The sequence below is a fragment of the Dufourea novaeangliae genome, unplaced genomic scaffold (assembly GCF_001272555.1).
Source record: "Dufourea novaeangliae isolate 0120121106 unplaced genomic scaffold, ASM127255v1 scaffold18, whole genome shotgun sequence".
Classification (NCBI taxonomy): Eukaryota; Metazoa; Arthropoda; class Insecta; order Hymenoptera; family Halictidae; genus Dufourea; species Dufourea novaeangliae.
In genome coordinates this window covers 1497677-1516231 of record NW_015373888.1, presented here as the reverse complement: position 1 = coordinate 1516231, position 18555 = coordinate 1497677, and the positions used below count along the sequence as shown (strand labels likewise).

At 34.1% G+C, this 18555-nt stretch overlaps 1 protein-coding gene across 1 annotated transcript; it reads right to left on the bottom strand.

Moving 5' to 3' along the window:
• Positions 1 to 1248: 1248 nt before the first annotated feature.
• LOC107194983 (odorant receptor 13a-like) lies at positions 1249 to 17204 on the bottom strand. The gene is made up of 5 exons (XM_015584718.1): positions 16875 to 17204; positions 15698 to 15928; positions 12167 to 12280; positions 10124 to 10279; positions 1249 to 1299 (listed from the first exon to the last, which is right to left on the bottom strand). The coding sequence occupies exons 1-5, from the start codon at positions 17202 to 17204 to the stop codon at positions 1249 to 1251; spliced, it is 882 nt and encodes a 293-aa protein (XP_015440204.1).
• Between the last annotated feature and the right edge of the window lie 1351 nt (positions 17205 to 18555).

Sequence of the window (18555 nt, the reverse complement as noted above, 5' to 3'; positions counted from 1 at the left end):
TTCCCAATGCTCGATAATCGGCTTTTGTTTTTAAACCGCTCACTGAATTTGTCAACTATAGTTGACGCCTACGTATTATTTTAGTGGCGACATTTGGAACATTTCTTGATGATCGGCAATACAAAACTTTTTTAAATGACATCCAAACATGAGTATAACGGTGTTACTGTGACTACTAGTGCCGTCATTTATCGTGAGCAAACACATTGTTCATGAAGCAAATGTTTTAAATAGTCTTAAAACGACTATTGGTTCTTTATATTATAATAAAAAATGTTTGGTACCAGATACCAACATGATGCAGTAAACGGATCAAGGATACAAAATATAAGTAGATTCGCGATCGATCGTGATCGTAGAAGTGCAAGTTAAGAGCATGTGATCCGTAATAGCTTGATACAATTTTATCAAAAATTTATTTGTCAATTACGTATTATACTATTATTTAATGGTATTAAACTATCGGGTGCTATTGCTAAGAAAAGGATAAGTAAACATATTGCTGTGTTTTTGTTTGTTTTTTCTGTTACTATGGTCAATAAAGATTTATTTTGTCGAGACTTCAGTACACTCCGTCACACAAGAGCGTGTCCGTAATTATACCTAGGTAAAGGGCGGTTGTAGGAAGAGCTGGTAGTAAAATTAATTCCTCAGAGTATCCTCTAGTGCGCTTTTAGTCAGTTGATCAGGATTGGTAATGTTCTTGTGACAAACGGACGTTTTTGAGCATAAGTGCTATTTACGGAACACGATTTCGAACAGTGTTTCTGTGTATTCGTCCAAAAGTGTCAAAAATGATTTATGCATCGGCAGCCCAAATGCGTAAGTGAAAAGACTTCATTAGAAAGTGGGTATAACGATACTCACTAGTAAGGTGAATAACGTGATTGTACAATTTTACAAAAAACGAAAACGTGAAAATCAGTATTATGACTATAAAATATCTTTTGGAAGAAAATAGTGACAAATAGCTAAGTACTGTGTAAAAACCTTTGACGTCGCAGAAGCACTAGATCTTTTATCGAAGATAAGCTTCGTGGAAAACGTGTGTTCAATTTCAAAAATCGTGGTTAAACTTTTCCCCTTAACAATTTATCTAGGAGAAAATATGTGTACATCGAATAATGACCTGCAAATAAGTATTCGTTAAAGAATAACCCAACTGTTTTATTTACAGCTACACTAAAATTTAATTGTAAACACTAAGCAAGAATACGCTGTTTATATAACAGGTGGAGGGATTAGTTCTCAAGACATCGCTAGAAGCACCGACATGTATGATGCTGAAGCTTTCATAATCTACAAACACAAAAAGTTACAATTAGTTATCCTACTGAAACATATTAACCGAAAATGATCACAACCTCGCAATTAAATGACTTCACGAATTTAATATGATAATAGTCTGTTCCGTGCTGATACTTTCATTTTAGGAGACAACAAATGTTTCGTGGAAGTCATTTTCAATGAAAATAAATGTTATCGTGGATAAAACATGAATGTCTTACGCCCGTAAAGCTTTCCAAACTAAGGACTGAAAATTTTCCGAATGTAAGCGTCAATCCTTTCTGAGATCTTAGTATTAGAAATACTACTTGTCGACAGTTACTAGGCTGCAAGTCGTACCAAAGGGACTCGTATACTGTGTCACCAATCAGTTTGCTCTAAAAGTTAAAAAATTATTTGATATTCATTATTTAATACTATTAATTATGTTTTATAACACAGTAGAATATGTTTATTATTATGTCTAATTGTGAATGTAGAAATGGTTTTCGATGCTTTCTAAAAAACGTATAAGAAAACTTTTTAAAAGAACTGTAGTCCAAAGTCCATTAGCAATACCACCAATAATTCTAATACTGTGTACTTAACATGCATTATGTAGATGCTGTGTAATTAGATGCTTTAAACATTTTAATATTAGTAAAACATTAATTCATCGGAAGTAAAAATTGTCTGATTGAAATTGGTCACTGTTTCCTTAGTTTGACAATTGAACTTAACAGTCTAACAATAATGGTTCGTAAAGTATTGGTATTACTCAAAAAAGTTCATTTCTCATAGAATATACTGTATAAAACATTCGTATAACTTCCGGAAACCTCTCCGATACCTACTACTTCAATATGGCGGATAGAGCGTCACACGAAATATTTAGGGTGTTGGTCAGCGTCGACCGTTTTGTGAGTCCAAAAACATATTATAACTACTTGCTTATCTGCCGTATTCGCCCTATTTGACACTCTATGTACTTCTCATCACCAAATTAAAATCAAAGATGAAGGAAAAACAGTCGACATAATTCCATGTATTCAAAGGTATAGAAGCTGTTTCCAGAATTCGAAAAGAACTCTAATTCGAATAATAATTAATAATATATAATGTAATTTCAATTCGTAAATTTCTTACGGTAAATAATACTAAAATTTGTCACGTGTAACAAAGTTATTGGCTCTAGAATGTGGCCCGCGAAACCACAAAATGTTGCAGTTTCCATTCATTCAAATATCAGTGACATTTCAAACGAATGGAGTCTACGGTCCAACTTTTATAAATCCGGAGTGTTGTACACGCATAACCGTCCAGTATCATCATACAGTTCATTTAATAACCTTCATATTGAGGTATTCCCCAGCGAAACAATATATGAACACTTCTAAGCAAATCACGATGTAGAACATAACCGACTTTATCAGCAGGGCAACTCCGTTTTCGGATTTTAGTGACTGCAATATGAAATTAATTTTATGTCACATACTATATACACGCATATGAGTTACAAATATTTATATACATTAAAGTAAGAAAAAATGACTAAATAGGATGTACATGGTTTTAAGGCGTGCATCTGATGGTGATAAAAAAAATACTATGAAGGACATTTTAATGGTTTTTTCAACGTCATCGTATTTTTTAGCATATTAACATGTATTTTTTATAACGCGGTATGGTAGCGTCAAGATGCGTTCAACGACCTACACGCCATGACCTTGAAGTGACCTTGAAGGCAGAGAAATCAGCTTTAGTTTGAAGAATGCAGAAGTAAATAAACGTAATAAAAAGTAAAAAACATTTTATCACCATCAGATACACGCCTTAAAAATATGTACATCCTATTTAGTCATTTTTTCTTACTTTAAATAGTAGCGGAAATAATTCAGATATTCGAGTTAAAATGAACACCCTGTATACATATACATATATATATTATAGAGCCAGAGTGTATTAAAAGTCCACTATTTAAAAAAAATGACGTTTTACATGTTTTCCGTATTCAAATTTTTTACTCTTTCGTATGGTAAAAATTATTTCATTTTTAGTCATTTAGTTCTTAATATAACATCATTTTAGTTTTTAATATAACAGTGTAAAAATGATATTAAGTCCATATCTTGTTCCTAGCCAAACAGTATAAAGTCCATCACATAGGAAACTTAATGCAATGTTCACCATTTGTACACATCGTGACTTAAGTCCATTCAATCATTCGAAGGTAGCTATATTGTTTCACGTTGTTAGTTCTTATAGTACGGTTCCAAAGTTACAAGGGTTTTGCACCTTTGATTTGCTTTCCACTGAAATTTAAAAAGAGTGACTTAATGTACTCTGGCTCTGAGGTCCAGATATATGTATTATATAAATTGATATGGTAGTACTACTTACTACTACAATAAGAAATCCTACAGTGCATGTGATTATAGTGTTCACCACTAGTTGACTGAGAGCAATGTACGTAAAGAACTTCTCAACCCTGTCTATAAACACGATAATTTCTTGATGTCTGGTTATGAAGAATTGCAGCTGCCCTTTAGTTTTGATAGATATATCTGTTAATCTCTGGCAGATTATATCGATCTGACATCCCACATGAAGTACCTAAAAATAAATATACTATCGCAAAAATTACGTTTTACGTTTATAGCATGATCAATTAACTAAAATCCAATATAGTAAACAGATTAGCCCTCGTAATACCAAACTTTTTTTTATTACGTGGATTACCAGGGGCGAGGGGGTACTTTCTCATGCCCACCAAATAAATATCTGTATACACACGTATATCTTAGACAAAAAGTTGTTTTGAAGATATCTGGTAATAGAGGGTTCAAAATAAACTATTCCATTAAGATTAAAAAATTTAGTATGGTAATACAGTAATTTCTCGATGAGTGTTCGAAGGCTCCTCGGCACTGAACATTAAATATTTAATAAATTAAGGGCCATATGCGGCGGAAATAAATATCACTGACTTGGGAATTCCATGCTCCATCATTCTGCTAAACCTCATTAAAAAGTCAGCGTTACACCTGGGGACCTTTCCTTGTCAATGCCGGGGAACCTTCGAACACTCATCGAGTATTTACTATATTGGGAACTAAAGAGTCAAGCCACTCTTCTTACACTCGGAATAATATGTTTAGTTCACTGATTTTTATGACCACGCTATATTTCTGGAATATGTCTGTACTTACCGCTATCAAAAGAAGACCAAGGAAAGCACCGAATGTTATCGACGACGCGACTTGATGAAGAAATTGCGCTGTCACCACGAGCTCGTAAGCCGGCGATTCGTTGATGTCGAAAGGCAAATCCATTTTTAGAAGAAGCTCCCGCGAATGATTCCCGTTTTGAAACGCGAAAGTGCCGACCGCGTAAAAACCCACCGAGGACACGTAGAGAATCAGAATTGTGCTCGTTACACGATAAGAAATAGCCGCCGTTCTCGATATGACATTATTCGTATCGATAACAGCGTATTTCTGGCAATCTTCTTCCATAGTCGACAAAATGTCACGAAGCACGCTGCCGAGAGTATCGTCAATTTAGGGATCGATCCTCCTCGGCAAACTGTTATATTCACTGATACTTGAAACAAGATGTGGATGAGTGTGATAATGAAACCGATTCGACACTCGCTCGATGGTTCAATGTTGTGCATCGAGTGAAAGAATGAGTATAGACCTCGTAAACATACAGTGAGAGTAAAAAGTATTCGTACACCCTTTAAAACGGAACAACTCTTTTAAAATTGGTCCAAATGACTTGAGTTTTTTTTTTGTGAAGTTAAAGACATTAATTTACTAAATGATGTGAAAAAAAAATTTGAAAAAGTTGCAATTGGTCCGAATCGCGAAGAAAATATTAAAGGTCGTGTTTTACAACTTTTTAATCTGAGGCTATAATGAAAATTTAATAAATACATATCGAAGATTTATGTTAGTTATGTACATACTGAAACTTTCATTGAAATCGGTTAATACAGAAACGAGCGACAGACATCAAAAGATGTGAGAATTGTTAGATTTACTACAGTTGTAGATCGAAAGTCGGGAAAAACTGCGATTTTCAACATTTTTAATCGTTTGTATCTCGTAGCAACGTTAACCGATTTTGATGAAATTTTCAACATGTATATAACTAACATAAATCTTCGATGTGTATTTATTAAATTTCCATTATAGCCTCAGATTAAAAAGTTGTAAAACACGACCTTTAATATTTTCTTCGCGATTCGGACCAATTGCAACTTTTTCAAATTTTTTTTTCACATCATTTAGTAAATTAATGACTCTAACTTCACAAAAAAACTCAAGTCATTTGGACCAATTTTAAAAGAGTTGTTCCGTTTCAAAGGGTGTACGAATACTTTATACACCCACAAGTAATCGTGAGATTAGATTGTCAAAAATTTCTTAGGCTTTACGTACGATTAAGGTGAAGGGAGTATTCGAATGAGTAGATGTTAGGTGCACTACTTAGTAGAGCAGGTGGTCTAAGTATGAGCTAGCAATTTTACTTCGGGACTTATTGCATAACCTGTGGATGATTTTTCAGATGTAACAATTTAATGTATCGAAAACATGTTTTCTTTATGATATGGAGTTAAAATAAGCTCCTTTTGTTCTTGAGTCATAATTTATTTCACACTATTCTGGCTAGGGTGAAGCACGTAACATGACCCTACACTTTTCAACTAGCCCATATTTAGACTCGGGCCTGTATTTGGACCAGATCCTCTACTTCGTCATTTCTTAGTAACATTATTCTAGATTAGGTTATATTGTTGCATAATAAATTTCGGTTTTAAAGTGTAATGTTGAAGCAATTGTAACATATCTTAAACAAGAAACTTTTAATTGCTCGAAAATTTGTTTGAATCGACAGATTTTTATCTACGAGTTAGAAGCTTCTTGGTGCCATTTGTTAACCTTTAGACAACGGGCAGGTTTTCTCATGAGTTTTTGTATTTTCGAGTTAGAAGTTTTACATGTATGTTATAGTGTTATATGTACATACTACGAAAAATACGCGACCTCTCTAGAACCTAAAAATAGGCTTCCCGCCCTCTACAGGTTAATGTGTATCCCTATTACTTCTGGCCCACCACAATCGTCTTATTATGAAAATAGTCGATCATTCATTGATACACCAGTTAGTCAGAAAAAAAATCAACATTATAATATAATACCGTAGAACAAACACTGTCAACTTTATCAAACAGCATTCTAGACTTATGTGGCAAAATCAGAGCATTAACACGTTCGCTATCACCATATTGCTTTGAAAACGTTCGTCTCATATCACTCTACCGTTCCATCATTCTATTGACTGGAATGTTCTTACCTATTTTTGATTAAGTATTAAAAGAACACAAATCAGAAATAGTAAATAACATAGAAAATAGATGAATATTGCAAAACATATTCTGCTTTTATTCCATAAAGTATGCTACCTCAAAAATTAAAACCTCACTATATACCTCCGGCGAAAAGTTTCGAATTACTCCACAGTATAACAAAATTGCAGGTTTTCAAAGTAAATGAACAAATTTAAACAAATCTAAATAATTGTGTCCATTAACCGACGTTAAAAATGAAATGCTTCATTAATGATTGTTAAAAGTATTACATTTAAATTAGAAAAAATCTCTCAGAAGATATATATGACTTCAATAATATTTAACAAGTGATTTCGAACTGTTGACCAAAAGCGTATGTAACGCAGTTAGTGAACGTGTTAATTAAGCCCTGGGTATTTAAAAAAAAAAATTAAACGTTCCTTGTGTAAATTCATGTCTTCCTACTTCTTCAAAAAAAGAAGTAACATCAACTTACCCACGATGTGTCCATGCAACGATCAATTTGATACACACCATAGTCAACGGCAACGCGATACTGAAACTGTCGATCAGCATTATCAGACTCTCGGTTCGAAACCGTGTGATCACGTATTTGTATTGATAAGTCTGGCATATCCCCATACAGGTCACCCATAGAACTTTATGCAAACCAGGGTACGGTGTCCCAGGCCAAATCCCAGCGAAATGGAGGCCAAACACAATTGATTGGCTGATCGTGCTAGGCGATTTCATTTCTTAAATTTACTTTTTGAAAATACACGTTTCCACACTTATATACGGAATATCATTAAACTATAACCATCGCGTCCGCCACTGTCACTCTCTCAACAATGTTCAACGACAGACTGGAAAAGTTTCTTTGAAAATGTTGTGAAAGGAGCAAAGCTTTGCAAGTACCCACTAGCCATTTATTTTGCATACGCCTGGCCCGTATGAATATTTCAACTAATTTTGAAACGATTGTGGGTTTGAAAAAAAGATGAAACAGAGAAGGTATCGTCAGGGTCGTAGTTTCAGTTTTGTTACAATGATGAATGATTCCACGTTAAAAATTCAGAGGCAGTACGGTACGCAAGCGCATGTTAAATCGTGCACGTCAGAAGTTTCGGGTAGATTCTAACTTCGAAAGTGAAAAGTGTCTAGGAATAAAAATATCTGTTTCGAAGTTCGATGAATTTTATAGTTCGCCAAAGCAAAGGAAAAAGCGTGTGTTTCGTTTCAATACTGTTTCTGGTAAAGGTTCTGTGGAAAAAACGAACACGTGATGGAGGGACGTTTAAACGCGCACGGTTAAGGACAGTTAAACGCACTTCTGAACAACTATTTACTTCTGGTACGTCTGGTGTTATTCATTCGATGGTTTCATCGTTATTAACTTCATCATTTTGAATTGTGTTGTCTGAATCTTTTTCTACACATTCAACCGTGAATGTTTTAATTACGATTCAATATGAGGTAGAGCGTGATATTTTTATAAGTTATATAAACTTTTCAAAAAATTGCGAATACATCATGCATTAATAAATTTAACAAGTATATTTTGTAATATTAATTTGAATACCAACCACCAAAAACAAATTGATAACCGATTTTTGTAATCCATTTCAATAACCATTTATAATTTCACATAATTTCGCGACAGCAATTATAATTTCAGTTACAAATCGATTTTAGGTAATTGTCGTGATTATAATGAATCAATCAAATTCAAAATACGTCATTCAGCGATAAAAATCGTATTCCTTAGAATGGGCTGCAACAGTGGAAAATATCGATAATAAAAAATAAAACAATAAAATATACTAAATGTATGGCAAGCAAAAATTGGAAAAGCAGAAGATTTTTTAATAAATTCTATCACGTCAGATGTTTATTAAATTCCATAACATGATCCTTCGTGCTTGAATATAATTTACTTTTCATTTTCCACTTCGTAAACGGAACCTTCGTAATCAGTACATCGCGTAAAGTACCGATACATATGACGCAGAAGCCTTTAAAATCTGAAAAATTGAAAATGATTTCGCCGTAAAAAACTGGAAACAAAGGACCACTACCCTTAATTAAATTATTGTACAATGCGTAGCATTAACGAGAAATCTGAGTACAATAAAACCTTCTATAGTACCCGAAAATTGGGACTGAAGCCCGGGCAGCTACGAAGTAAAGGAATCGATTCTAAATATAGAATCAACGCCGAACATAGAAAAGGGCAGCGAGTGAAAAAGAAAGAGGGACTGAGCGTCGAAGCAACGACAAAGTTTACATCCAAGCGTATCGGTGAGACAACACAATGCAAGGATGCAAATTTTTTATATTTTTGTAATTGTGAGATTTCTCTGATTAAAACAAGACTAAACACGATGTAGTTTGAATGATATTTACTTATTAATATTGATTAAGTTCTATAAATGATCAATAAATAAATATGATCCAAACTGTACTGTGTTTGAAATCATTTTAATCAGAAAAATCTCATAAATATGTTATTCAAAATTTTATTGAAAAATAATAAAAAAATTTACATAGTTGCATTAGTGTTGTCTCACCGACACGCGAGCATACAAATTTTTTCGGGCTCCCACTTGGAAAGCCGATGAAACGGGCGGACGTGTTTATATTGTATGTTTAGCTGGTTCCAAACGGGACTCTCCCAATGGGGGTGATGGAGACAGGGTGCTTACGCTTAGATATTTTGCGGGTACAGTTGAAATATTTACTGCGCCTTATAAATCCTGAGAGTATACAGTATTCCCTCTCTATAGTCACACATTGTCAAGTTAGTAAACTCCCTGATTGAACGAATAATATTTTCTCTAACCTTGATTTTTGGTAAATAACGTACAAGTCTGTAAATTTTTAAAATCATCCAATGTTTAATGATACGCAAGAAGGAACAAAACAGAAGTTGACCGATCGTCATTCAAACGATCGTAGAATCGTCTCTACTCTCTATAATCGCGTTTCCAGTTCCAAGTGGAACGACTGTAGAAAGGGAATGCTGTAATGTGTCAATAAAGAAAAATTGTTTAGACATAACAAATCGGTCCCCTTTTCAGTTCATGTGATTATTATTATCGTTTGTTAATCATTGTAGTAGATTCAGTCCTTATTAAACTGCAAACAAGATTCTTAATATAGAAAATTATTTTAGCCATATAGGCATATGGCAAATTTAGTCCGCTTTCAGTTCATGTGATTATTGTCATTGTTTTTTTAGCCATTGAAATTGATATACTCGTTATCAGTATAAATGTGCAAGGTAAATGACTTTTAAACGAATTATTTTGAAAAAACATAAACTAGTTTTTTCTCTGATTTTTGATTTCGTAAAATTATCCCGGAGAATCTGAATTTAGTAAAAAATATTATTATTATAATATTCCATTTGTACCAAAATTTGTCATGTTCGCAACAAATAGGCAGGGCACGTTTTTCAACATGTTAAAAATATTCGTATCATCATAAAAAGCAACTTACAGTTGCAAAGCCTTCTAAAGACAACTCCATGACATTCCCGGCAGTGATCGTCGATCGTTTTTGTGATCTTATCATAAAAAGGAGCATTGTACGACTCTCGTTAGGTTTCCAAAGATACCAGAGTGAATTGTACGCTGCGCTGTTAATTGACGTGCTCTAAAATCCCAAAAGATATACATAATATTTAAATCATCACTGGAATTTCTCATACAGAATGTTCGACACACGTGTCAGAAATTTTAAAGGATGATTCTACATGCCAAATTAAGACGTATATCAAGAATAACAAAATTTCATTAAAGGCTTCGTTTTCGAGTTATTACTAGCTGAAGATATGGATAGAAAACGTTTGACGCCAGGGCTGAGACTACAGTTTGCGCGTGTCATTCAGATGTCACGAGCACGAGCAGTGCCGTAGCCACCTCAAAGGACCCCCTTACCTATTTTTTTCTATTTTAAGCATTTCAAGCCTTAATGGAGGCTTACATTTGCTTTACTGTAAGATTTATTACATCACATTGATAATTTCTACGTATGTAAATTAAATTTTGTATATTACGATTTATACGTAGTGTGTGACTTAATACAGTTTTATTACATTGTGACCCATTACCTCATAACTGAAGTGACGACATATAATGGGACATGACACTTCAATAATTTAAAAAAAAATTTCCTAAAAAACTTAAGATTAATCCTTGCACGACATTAACCTCTTGAGAAATACTGACACATGATACATTTAGTTTTTGTTTCATTGAAACAAGATTTCATACAATACAATGAATATTATTGTGAATAAATATTCACAAGGAAATTCTCCAACAAAAAAAGGATATCCTACAAATTAATTGACATTATAAAAAGAAATATATTTAAAATAAGTATAGCTGAAAAGTATAAATAAATTATTTTCTTTTGGTTCTAATAAATTCGTCCCCAAAGAGGTGAATCTGTCTGCTTGTTGAAATCCTGTTTTCCATATCTAAATTCCCCTCGTTTATTTCACATGAACGACCTTTAAGTCAACCGATGGCCGGATGACCCCAACGTAGTCACCAAATACCGTGCGATGGCAGGTAGTCCGTTTAGTGTTGTGCATCCTCTTTCAAAGGTCGCACGCATCCCGAAACCCTATCATAAATCCTTCAAAGGCCGAGAAGCGCGACCTACCTGCGACTAACATGCGTTATTCTCTTTCTATTTACTATGAGATTTTCATCGTCCAAACGGTACTCAGCGAACATTTCTTCAGTTTAACGGCGATCATCATCGGGAACACATTGTCTTCGCGAACGGAAAATTCTTCATCATAGTTTTTCATTTAATTTAATAGTTTTAGATTTTACTTTACTCGTCGTAAGTTTTAATTTAAGTTAGTGGTTTTAGATTTTAGTTTACTCGTAATTTTTAATTTAATTTAATAGCTTTTGATTTTAGTTAATGCGGTTTAATTTTTCTTTTTTTATTGGCTGTGTAGTGCGTGGTGTACTGTGGGCGGTAACTTGTATATGGTATGTATACGTGTGTATATTTCAGTGATGATAGTTGTAGGCGAATTTGTGTAAAATTTACTTTGCTTGACGTAAACTCTATTTGACAATCTCAAAGAGTGGATTTTGATTTGACCTTGTGGGTTTTGGCGAGCACATAGGTTTAATGTCGTGAATCGATTGGTCTTAAGTGTTTCATAAAGTTTGTAAAAACAAGTCTTGAAGTATCGTATGGCGTCGTATTTCACCACTTCGGTTACGTGGTGAATGGGTCTTTCTAGGTAGCTACGGCACTGACGGTTATCGACCGAGCCCGTGAATCAGCTAACTCGTGTCCATTTTCAGTAAAATAACCCGTCGCGTCAAAACGTATTTCACCCATATTTCGACAATTAATAATTCGAAAACGAAGCCTTTACTGCAGTTTCCTTATTCTTAAATTTAGTTTGGATGTAGACTCTCCCCTTAAAATGTTTGGCTCGTGCTGTCGAACACATTGTATAAAATATATTATCCAAAATAGAATAATTTCTAACAAGTGAATACTAACCTTACTGCTGAGATATTCTCCGGCGAAACAAAAAATAAACGCTTCGAGTACGATAGCGATATAAAAGAATAATATTTTTATCACGTTACGCAGGTTCTGATCAGTATCAAACGACTGTAACAATAAATTGAATAACAAGAACTTTACTAAATTACAATTTTTGGTACGTCAGAAATACTAGTACTGTCATAATCGTTAGAGGTTTGTCTAAAGACCATATTAATCAACGAAAGTTAGAGGGAAATTCGAAATAACTCAGTCACACACCTTTAGAACTAGAGAAATTCCAGCCCTGTTCATTGACACCTACACTCTCACTAAAAATTTTGGAGCATTTTCAGATTTCAAAGAAAATACTGACTTTTTTAAGTAACTAAATATTTTGTTCAGGGTATTATTCTTTTATAGTATTGAAACTGTAGTTAGTATAATATTTTTAATAAAACAATTGCAAATATACGAGACAGTTTGTTATCACCAAAAAAGCAAAGGGTGTTCTATACTTCTTAGCGGGAGTGAACATCTTAAACAAAATTTACCAAAACATTCTCTGCTTTCCCCTGGACCTGCTATAAACATTTACAATTATCTTTTAATGTATTCACTTCAATTAGTGAACCTAGTGCAATACCAACCTTAGTTAAGGTCATTTATACATCCCTAAGCAAACTTCGAGACCTTGCTCAAGTGTCTACAAAGAATCCATGGCCAGACAAGCAAAATAGGGCTAGTACAAGATCAAACAATTAGAATAGTATCTTCCTTTAACTAAACAAGTAGTAATAGGCAGTATATAGTCAGACGAATCGAACAAAGAGCCTATATCAGGAGTGGGCAAGTTCTTCGATAATAAGAGCCATATACATATAATATTTATCATTAAACTGCGGATTTTTATGCAAAATAAGATTCTCTAAAGTAATCTGCGAAGATAATAGCGAAGGTATAAATTTGCTTCTTTTCTTACGTATCTTATTGGGTTCTCCCTACTGGCTATAAATGCATAAAGTCCGCAGTCTATTTATCATACATTTTTGAATGTTCATGAACCACAAAAAATATTATTTTAAAATTGTATTTATATTTTGTACTATACATTATTAATATAAAAGTTAAGGGAAAATGGAAATGAAATCCAATATTGTCTCGGGAACTGCACAGAGTAGTTTTGGGAGTCGTAGTTCGCTCACCGTTGCCCTATATTATCGGTAAGTGCAGTAGGACCGGTATGTGGTCAGACAAGTATTGTATCATACGTCTTGAGTAAGGTGAGTAATGTGAAATGACAAATGGGTCCCTTATGATCCCGTAAGTGGAAAGTTCTCGTGCGTGGTTAGACAAATGAGACAAGGATTGTACAACGTCAAACAAGTATTGTAGAATGGGATTCAACTTTTATCAGGGGAATAGGAGTCGTATAGAGCCGGACAAGTAGAATAGTATGAGGCTCCAACCGGATAAGTAGAATAGTATGGGGCTTCAACCGGATAAGTAGAATACGTCTCGTCTCTGATCTTTCGAATGAAATAAGGATTCTACGTGACTGGACAGGTGAAGTAAGGTTCATATATTGTGAAACAAGTGGACCAGAGCTAATATAGAGGAAATGTATAGGATCAGGCATATAGAATGAGATCCGTTTTTCTTCAGATGAGTAGAACATATCCTGTTCCAAATGGGATAAATCTACAAGAACCCTATATTATACAGTAAGTGATTCGTATTTGGTCAAGCAACTGGAATGGAGATCACATAGGGTCAGACAATTGGAATAGACGTCGTAGACAGAGTGTTTCCAAAATGGTTGCAGAACCCGAACACGTGTGATTCTACATGCAAAAATAAGTAAAAATTGTATAATAACATTTTTTCGTACGGTGCTTCGTTTTTAAGAAAATTGAATTTGAAAATATGTTAAATACGCGTACAGTTATCGAATAGGACTTGCCTGACTGTTTCTACTTATTGTCACTATGAATACATACCACACGCATTAGATGAATTTTATAAATTGGTTATCTTGGAAACGAAGGATTGACTTACTTTTGCATGTAGAATCACATCCTTTTGGATTGGATTTCGAAAACACCCTGTATAATCGAATAATGGGATGTCATCCTCAACCGTGTGCTCTTTTACGATAAACTCAGTTCACCAAAGATGTTTCACACTCTCATGGAGTGTTCAATTTCCCGCATCTATTCTTTTACGATTATTGAAAATCAACACTTTTGAAAAAAAAAGTTCACAATGACATTTAAAGGGATAGAAAACCATGCAAGTGTCGAAAGCAGGCCTGAACAAAGGGGACCGTTTTTAAAACTATTTGTTCGTGTCATACAACTTCTTTTAAACATTTTCTCTTCTTGACGAATAATACATGTTGATATGAAACAAAAATTTAACATTAATTTTCAATGTTACAAACAATTTTGCGGCAAGTTTTTTTACAAATATCCAACGATACAAGGGTAAAGATTTATCCCATGAAGCCGTGGCCATTAATTTTTTTACACTCTGTACACACATGTTCAAGGTTGATGAGCTACCAGATATACAACGGGATAATAAAATAAGGTCCATAATTTCTACGGTAGATAGTAGTCACTAAATGATGAAAAAAAGTTCTGATAAATATAGGCTATATAATATTTTCAAAGTTATAAACAATCTTTTGTTGCGGTTAAAGCGAGTGACAGTTTCGCTTCGGGAGCTATCATACTATATGAAAACAATGGATTACCTTATCATTTCTTCTTTTCCTAGTTGCAGAAGACTTTCTACAATTTATTTTAGCTTTTTACCATTTTCTTGATTGTTTCCATGCGGTACAATAGCTCCTGAAGCAAGAAAGTCACTCACTTTAACCAAAGCAAAAAATTGTTCATAACTTTGAAAATTTTAATTTTTTGATGCATGTTTATTAGGACTTTTTTTCATCATTCAGCGAGTACTCCCTATTCGTAGAAGTTATGGACCCTTTTTTTGTTTCAACCTGTATAGCATGTATCCGAAATAGTAATACAACCGAATAGTAAGTGGTCCTGCAAGCAAAGGTAAACCGAAAATGTTGAAAGTGATTCTTTGTACAGACCAGTATTTTCGTGAAAATCTAATTTGAATGTTTTGTAACTATGCGTAATATTGTATAGGATTTAGCTACGGTGTCTACTCATCGCTAACCGTTTCTACTTCGTATAACTATAAAGCGTAAAAAAAATGGTCAAAGTTGGTTTTCTTTAAAATCACAGTTTCCGTTCACTTTTACAAGAGAAATCTCCACAGTTTGCACCATAATTTTGAATGTATCCTATATTAAGTGGATAGAAAACGCACAGTTCCTTTAGCACCTATTCCCAAGAGGACTCGAGGGAAATGTTATACATCAAAGACGCGTATCGCGGTAGCGCACATTTCGTGCAGTGACAGATTAAACTGAAGAGAGTATTTATTAGGATTCATAGCCTGAAACTATTACGCATAAGCATTAGAACGTGTAATGAACGTGTAATACTCTGGACTGTTACTTACCACTACCATTAAGAAGCCTATACAACAAATACTAATCGTGTTGCATAATATTTGCATCAAAGCAATGTACGAAAACAGATTCTCGATGTACTTCGTGAAGTTTAAGATTTTCTGATGCCTGTTCACCAAACGTTTGACGGTGCTTTTTGGTAGACATTGTTCTTTATTCTTAGAGCAAACGGCGGCCAGAGCTTGATGCATCATTTCCACCTGTCCTCCGACGTGTAATATCTGTATACGAATAACAGAACAGAATTCGTAAATAATCTTATTAATTTATACGTAAAGTAAAATGAACGGTCAGGTGGATGCACGAATAAATGAACACGTACCAGCGAATTAACATTGTACATAAAAACGAGTAAAGTAAGTTATTAAAATAAGCAAATGATTAAATATTGATTTTTTTCAATTCCTTGTTTCATAACAATATTCAAATAATTTTCGCGCCATAGGTTAGAAATGTTCATTCATTGGTGAAATCTGTATTTTTCTTTTAAATTTAATTAATTATATTTTTAGCAATTTTGCAAATTGGAATCTATACATTAAAAAAGATATACAGTAAATCAGCGATGAGTGTTCGAAGGGCCCTCGGCATTGATTATTCAGCCGTCATCCTTACCACTGGGCGGTTGACTGATAATAATATTAATAAATATTTGGCACATTGAAATTACATTTTTTAATACTTACAGTAAATCATCGATGAATGTCCGAAGGCTCCTCGGCACTGAGTGTTCAGACGTCATCTCCACCACTGGGGAGGGGCTCCCCGTAAAAACAGTCAAGCGCCCAGTGCCGAGGAGCCTTCGAACACTCATCGGTGATTTACTGTACATATTAAAAAATGTAATTTTCATGTGCCAAATATTGATTAATATTATTATTATTTCAAATTCGACTTTAATAGTTACAAAATCTCTCAAATATTCATTCATTGAAGCGTTTACTCTACATTTATTTACCAATTTTAGCTTCTATATACTGCGTGAATTGGTACATTAATTTACCAACTTCTTCAGTTTACACATTCCGTAAATAAACCGAAATGAATATGACATTTATTTATCAATTTTGAACTTCACACCTCATAAATATACCGAAATTAATGGTACTATTGGTTCACAATTTTATAGCATTAGACGATCTACTTGAAATTTGGACACTTACTTACCAGCGTGATCATAAACGCATCTATCGTGCCAATGGCCGTAGCAACAAACATTAATTGAACGAATTGTGCAATCATGACATATTGGTACGCCGGTCTTTCGTAACTGGCCAACGGAAGTTCCATTCTCATTAACAATTGCGAGGAGTCCACGATGACATCGTCTCGACCAGCTTTACGAAAAACGTTGATGTACACGCTGCTGTACAGAAAAACCGCGATAGCGTACACGCTCAGTATCAACTGAGAGCACCAATTCGATAGCTGAGTCTTTCTTATCATGGCGTCTAGACTATGCTTTGTCACGGATGTGTTCTCCCAATCAGCAGTCATCGTGAGCAAAATATGCTTAAGTATTCTGTAAAATAACATTTATACAGGGTGTTTCCGAAATGGTGGTACAACCCAAAAGAATGTGATTCTATATGAAAAAATAAGTCGAAAATATACTACAACATTTATTTGTACAATGCTTCGTATTCAAGGTTTTCAAAATTCTTCTAAAGCTGCGTGTACACTATATAGCATAACACTTTGTATAGCAAAGTTATAAAACTTGATAAAAGAACAGAAAGAAAAATGTTATATAACATTTTTCGTGTTATATAGCAAGTTACATATTATCCATCAAGAGTGACGCCATTATTAATAATAATGAGATACGAAATGTTATACAAACTTATTATGGACTTGTTCAAAATGTATATTTTTGTAACAAATTATGAAAACATGTTGTATAGCGAAGTTGTATAACAATTTGTTATATAATACTCTTTTGTTACATAGTGTAGACGCACCTTAACGCGAATCCTGTGTACATAGGTTGTTCCATAAGTTTTGCCGTACCACCCTGTTAGAAGGAGTACAAAAATTTGCTTTATACCACATTGAATAGCACAACCCTTTTCAGGTATATGTATACCCTAAGGCCTGTAGCTAACACGTTAGTTTACTGTGAGAAATTGTAGTTGAAACGTTATGCCATAACGACTCTCAAAAGACGTGACTTGCGAATAAATATTCATTACAACTTTTCGCGTGATTCAAATAGAAAAGAATGTTTTAAAAAAATATCTGAAGCATTTGGCGAGAATTGTCCTTCCATCAGAATTCATTTCCGGCGAGAAGTTTTCGTTTTCAACGCCGAACCACGCATAGAACGCCCAGCAGACACTGCTACTCCAGAATATGTTAATGCTGTTGAGAAAGCAATTAGAATTAATAGAAACATCACGTATAGGCAATGAGAATGAATAGAAAAATCACTTATAGGCAATTAGATTCCTGAGCACTTATCAGTAAGGACGCTCTGCACATTGTAGTCCATACCCTCAATGACGATCAACTGAAAAAGTTTAAATCTGGAACTGCTAAGGAAGTATGTAATAAATAATCACTCGAAAGTTATGTTTTGCGAGAGTCATCACGGCACAACGTTTCAACTATGATTTCTCACAGTAAACTGACGCATTAGCTACAGGACTTACAAGGGAAGGCACGGAAGTATCCCCCTTCGATTTTGATGAAACTGCGTATGTCTGTTAAGCAGTCAAAAATAAAGGATACATATTTTTTTTATCGGCTGGAACGCAACTTTAAGGGGTGAAACCACCCCTCGAAGTTTCGATCCGAAAGTTTTTTGTTATAAACAAATTATATTTTGGACAATTTTTTAGCATAATAT